Source organism: Plectropomus leopardus, unplaced genomic scaffold (assembly GCF_008729295.1).
Source record: "Plectropomus leopardus isolate mb unplaced genomic scaffold, YSFRI_Pleo_2.0 unplaced_scaffold21080, whole genome shotgun sequence".
Classification (NCBI taxonomy): Eukaryota; Metazoa; Chordata; class Actinopteri; order Perciformes; family Serranidae; genus Plectropomus; species Plectropomus leopardus.
In genome coordinates, this window is record NW_024622806.1 from 290 (window position 1) to 6,534 (window position 6,245).

Consider the following 6,245-nt stretch of genomic DNA (forward strand, 5'->3'; position numbering starts at 1 on the left):
TGTCTTAGCTCCATCTTATTCCCTTCCTGTGTGTGTTCTTTTGCGTCAGGTAATTGGATGCTGTGTGGCATTCATCCTAATTGTTGTGTGTTTGTGTGTGTGTGTGTGTGTGTGTGTGTGTGTGTGTGCTGCTTGTAGGCACTTTTATTGTATAATGAAGAGAGACAGGTTAAGTGTGGGATAGCGTTTCAGTATGCCCTTGAGACGTCCATCTGAAAAGAGTACAGTGTTTGTGTGTCAAAGTAATTGACATCTTACCCGTTTCTCCTCCCTCCTCCTTTCACTCCTCTCGTTTTCTCACCCTTTCGTCTCCCGGCCCTGTTCTCAATTTGTACCATTTTGTTTCTCTCCCTTCGCATTATGTCTTAACCTTTTACCTTTCCTGTGTTTGTGTCTTTATTTATTGTTTTTGTCTCTTTTTTTCAGTTGGTATCTTCAGACACTCCGACAGCGGAGCCTCCTGTGGCGGTGGTCCCCCCTGTGGAAACCACCACCCAGCCTTCACCCCCTCCTCCGCCGCTCCCACCCCCACCTGCAGAGAGGACCGGGGGCATCGGCGACTCCAGACCGCCCTCCTTCCAGTAAGCAAAGCACACTCATTTTAACCGTTAAAATCATTTATACATCACATATATTTACCTGAAAAGCAGCAGCACAAGTCCAAAAATCGTCTGAAAAGCTGCACATTTCCCCTGCCTCTCCCAGTGCTGTAATGCAGATACTGTATCTTTTTCCCCGAATATCTCAAACACTCCCAGTATCAAGTTACTACAAGAATAGCAAGAATACTACAGCTCGTTTTGAACCCGAGCTTAGCTGGCGCCTCCCTTGTTATTAACATGACCAGTTCTGGGAGAAGCTGGTTGTACATTCATACCCCTTTTCTCACCCAAAATAAGTGTGCGCACACAGGTTTTTCAAGTATGTGTAAACTCACTAAAATGGGGCTTAAGAGTGCATTCCCATTGCCTGTAGAGCAGGTGTGTGTACACAGATCTGCAGCAGACGAGTGTGCCCTTTTCTATGTATGTGTGTGTGTGTGTGTATATGTGTGTGTATCATATTCAACGTCACAGAAAGGTCGGAGAGGAGGTAAACAGTAAAAAAAACAGCTGGAACAAAGGTCTTTGAAAACTTTATTGTGGTTTCCTCTCTTCACATTTCTCTTACTTATTCAGGCTCTCTTTCAAACTCAGAGCAGACTAATTTGGATCAGTATTTTAGCGCTGCTTGGGAGGAGATGGAGAGTAATTAGTGGTGGTGTGTCATTGCATCTCGATTGGAGTCAAAGACGATAAATACCCATGACTAGTGCGGAGTCATCTGACCTGGATGTGAATGCCAAGTTTTATGCATTTCCATTGCATTAAAAAAACACGTTAGAAAAAATTTGAAACTTTGGCAACGTTTAATATGTACATCCAACATTTTAACATTTTATATGACAGAAAATAAGGAAAAGCATAATATGTCCCATGAAAAACTCACTTTGCCTGATGTTTAAGCAGAGTTTGCTTTATAGAACATTGATTTTAGCATTTTTATTCACATTTATGGACATTTTAAAGGCAACTTAATGAACTCTATTCCAACATTTACTTTGTTTTAGCTCTGACTTTGGTCTCCACACACTCCCGAGAGAAATATCTGCCTCTTCTCTGCTAAATGCTTAATCAAGTTTAACAGCTACTTGCTAACTTTGTCTGGTGGCTGTTAAGTGCTGGACAAGAAGTGTATCGTGGGTTTAACAGAGCTTTTGCATTGAAATCCAGAACCAAAACAATAAGCTGAAAGATGCTAAAAAGTCTTTGTTGACCTTAAGTTAAATTTAAAGCTAAAAATGATTTTTTTTACACTTCTTACTCCACCCTTTAATTACTACAAACTTATATTAAACTTGATTTTGAATAAAAAAAATTTCTGTGCACCTCTTGTGTGCACCGTTGCTATTTTTAATGGTTTTATTTTTAATTTTTAAATAATTAGCAAATTAATGTTACTTTTTATATCTTTATGTTTTTACTTTCATGGCAAATCTTTTTATATATTTTATTGCTCTGTAAAGCACTTTAAATTGCCCTGTTGTGAGAAATGTGCTATAAAAATAAAGCTACCTCACCTTGTCTAAAGGTAACTGGAGTTTGGTGATAATTCTCTGTGGGGTTGTCACTATAATTCACCCCTACTATATTACACACAGTCATATAGTCCACTGTTAATATGAAAATAGTGATTATAGCAGCATTAAAGAGTGTGAAACCACAAGGCAGTCCACTCAAAGGCCTTTCACAATTCAATAAAGATCCTCTAAATTAAAGTCTTCATCCTTAAACATCCGTTTTATCCTTCTGAAATGTGGGGAAACCATTACTGTAATCTGAACACGGCACGCAGTCTCCAAAACAAACTAAGTATCTGTATTTTTAATAGCTTCTTAGCAGCGCTCTTAGCTCCTAGAGAAGTATGTCGTCTGGAGCTCTTTAAGTTTGGTTTTCGGGGGTCAGATGGAGTTCACGCTCGCCACTGCAGCCTCCCGTCACGGCTGCGGCGCTCTCACTCATTCCCTCTCTTTGCACGTCATCCTGTGGCTGCAGGAGGGCGGCCTGATGGGGTTTTGAATCCAAATTCAAATTACACAATTTCTGTTCAACGTCACATAAATGTGCGGTTTTGCAGCCGGTGAGGGATTAACCACGCCAGTTATTTCTTTCCATGCTGCATTTGGAGTTGAATCAACACCATTGCTCATACTGGAAAATCAAATGTAACTTTCTTTTATCATGAACCGCAAAACGTTTTCTGACCTCCTCTGTAATCAGCATATTCGTCAGTGTGTGCACATCTTATTGAAGTGTGCAGCCTCGTGTAGGCTTACTGCTTGTTGCTACATGCACATTTGCCTGTTACCAGCTGTGGACGTGACGAGGTGGTTTTTGCTTTCTTCCTGCAACTTCCTCCATGTTTTTTGGCGACACATTACAAAAGTAACATTTTATTAACTGATTTATGTCGGCTAGTTTGTTATAAGCACCAAACAAGGTAATTTAGACGAATTGTTACCATTACAATCTGATTTTCACACTTTTAAATGTTCTGGTAATTATGTAACTTTAACTACCTAATGCCTCTTTTAACAGTTTCTGGCTGTGATACATGGTGTGATTTTTGAAGAAAAAGGTGCAGGTTTGGAAGGCATGTTTCCAAAAACAGCCAAGATGTTGTCTTCAGAAATTACAAAACCAAAACACCCACTTGGGTTTTTTTTTTTTTAGCAAAAAATGCCAAAATATTAAAAACAAAAATCACCAAAAATGTTTTCTTTAAAAAAATGTTAAAAGAAAAAGAAATGGCCAACATTTATAAAGAAGAAATTTGAAGACATTTGAGTGATTTTGTGTGTTTGTGCTTTTTTATTGACTCTCTGTGGATGAATAAACCTCTTTGGATTTAATTAAAGCAGCCTGCTAAATGTATTAGTTGGAGTTTACAGTTTTTTTTCCAGCTTATTCCAGCATTGTTGAGCTGCCATATAATCTATTACTACCTCAGTTGGGAGTTTTATGAGTCATATTGTCAAATTCTGGCGTCCCTGGATAACAAGAGAAGACATGATATCTGCTGCATCACTTTTAATCTTTTTCTCTAAACTGTCTGCAGTGAGTCTGACAGTGTTTCTCGTGATAAATCAGTGGAGTATTCTTTTTTTTCAACTCATAAAACATGTTTATTGGTTATTATTATGAGCAGCACATCTGAAAAAACAGATGTCACTCTGGGAAAGTTATTACATTATAACTCATATGTTAGAAATGCTCTATTTCTGACTGCCTTTTTATTCTTGTTTTACAGTCCCAATGCGACCGGCAGCGTGGAGACGCTGGACGACCAGACTGAGACGGAGTCTGTAGTGTCCTTCAGGAGGGAGAGACCTCGGCACAGAGAGAGCATGGAGCCGCACGGTGAGAAACTGCGTTTTTACGATGCCATCAAGATTTGGCGTGTCCCAACATCCACACAATGAATATATGATATGATCAAGGAATGTGGAGAAGTGAGGAATGTTTGCGATCTATAGGACAAAAACTCAGACTTGATCAAACATGATGGTAAATAGCTCCTCTTCTTCTGTGGTGTCTCAGGGCCTCGTATGAACGGCCAGAGTCGCCTGGAGCGCCACCTGGCGGGATACGAGAGCTCCAGCACGGTGATGAGCAGCGAGCTGGAAACCACCAGCTTCTGCGACTCGGAGGACGACGACACCATGAGCAGGTGGGACGTCGACGAGAGACGAGAGCGTTACCTTTGGAGCATTTTGGGTGTTTTTTTAGAGAGATGCATATGGAACTAATATCCTGCCAAAACTTAACAAACAAACAGAATAATGCCAGGTGATTTACGAACAAACACAATGTAGTTTACAAATGAAAAACAAGATTAACAAATGCAAAAACAAAACGTACCTATCAAACAAATAAACAACATATTTTCACTACGTAATGAGAGTAATTTTACCACCACAAAAGCACATAGCGCCAAGAGTGAATGTAAACAATCCCGGAGCGAGCAGCTGAGAATCACGGTCGTCTCAAATTTAGCTACGTATTCTGACCATCAGGGTGATAAACCTGCTAGCTGTTAAAGACTGAATATTGGCCGGGAACGCCAGTGGTTAACAAAAAAATTAACGCATTATGTACAGTCCACAGCCCAAATTTAGGGCCCGCTTTAATATTCACACACACTCCTAAAACTCTGCTTTTTTTTCAAAATCAAGCTTTAAAAAATATACATTATTATTTTCCGCTTTCAGTCAGTTATTTTATCAACCAACATCAGTCCCAATCATAAATATCAAATATTGATTCATTTTCAGAATTTTAACCCTTTAAATGCCAGGATTTTGTCATCATGCAACTATGTTTTTAGATTTAAGAAAAAAAAGAATTATTTTAAATATACTGAATGCAAAGATATATATAATTTTTGGGGGGATTTTCACAGTCTGGGATATGTCAGTGATTTGCAGCAACATTGATTAGTGGAAATGGCATGCACTTTCTCACTATGCTGAATATGATAAAAATGACATCATGAGGTGAAAAATAGTAAAAGTGACAAATTACAAGGCAGAAGCCCAGAATGACACCCAGAAATAATACAATGCGCAGCCAAAATTATCAAAAAATAAAAAAATAAATGCGCGTAAAATACACCGAACAGTCCCTAAGAGTTAAAAAATGTATTTCTCCTCTGACCTTTCCCCTTTTGCTGACTCTTGAACTTGCAGGTTCAGCAGTGCGACGGAGCAGAGCACGGCCTCCAGGCTTCTTAAACGGCACCGCAGACGCAGGAAACAGCGCCCCCCACGTTTGGAGAGGGTATATTTATTAATATTTATGTATCCTTTTGTCTTAAATTGAATCATGTTTAACTGATGCTTTTCATTGCTAATTTCTAGAGACATTTAAATGGTTTGCTCAGAGAAAGTATTTTTGTGTAATTTTGTGGTTTTGGACTCCAGGCTTCGTCCTTCAGCAGTGTGACAGACTCCACAATGTCTCTGAACATCATCACCGTCACTCTCAACATGGGTCTGTTAACTCTTTAAACTTCTACATCCGTATAAATCAGCCGAGACCTCCTGATCAAATACTGCCCTACACTTTTTTTGACAAATAGTGTTAACACTGTTTTTGTTTCTCAACTATACAGAGAAGTACAATTTCTTGGGCATCAGCATCGTGGGTCAGAGCAACGAAAGAGGAGACGGAGGCATCTACATCGGCTCCATCATGAAGGGCGGAGCCGTGGCTGCAGACGGACGCATCGAGCCTGGAGACATGCTGCTTCAGGTGAGGAGGAATAAAGAGCGAATCCCAAATCAAACATAGTGATTTTCTTTTAACCCTTTGAAACGTGAGAATAGTGTCTTGATTGTCTGGAAACGTAGGAGGAACGCAATGAGCAATGAAAGAAGAATTGACCCAAAAATTAGCAAGAAATTAGTAAAAAGTACAAGAAAATTACCTGAAAATTAAAAAAAATAAAATAAAATAAAATAAAATCAAATCTAATCAAAAAGAAAGGATAGAAAAAAGAGAAAGAATGGAGAATAAAAAACACAAGGCAAAAAAGACTTAAAGTGCTTAAATTTTTATTTAAAATTCTTTACCATAATTTTAAATATATAATTATGATAATTCTTTTTTGACCTAAATATTTTTCCCTTTCTTTAAAAAAAAAAA

At 38.7% G+C, this 6,245-nt stretch overlaps 1 protein-coding gene across 1 annotated transcript; it reads left to right on the forward strand.

Annotated features, from left to right (window-relative positions):
• The first annotated feature begins 421 nt into the window (after positions 1-421).
• On the forward strand, positions 422-5,981 carry LOC121965653 (segment polarity protein dishevelled homolog DVL-2-like). Its single transcript, XM_042515787.1, has 6 exons — positions 422-581; positions 3,850-3,959; positions 4,140-4,269; positions 5,288-5,378; positions 5,522-5,591; positions 5,713-5,981. The coding sequence occupies exons 2-6, from the start codon at positions 3,947-3,949 to the stop codon at positions 5,889-5,891; spliced, it is 483 nt and encodes a 160-aa protein (XP_042371721.1). The 5' UTR covers positions 422-581; positions 3,850-3,946; the 3' UTR covers positions 5,892-5,981.
• The last annotated feature ends 264 nt before the right edge of the window (positions 5,982-6,245 follow it).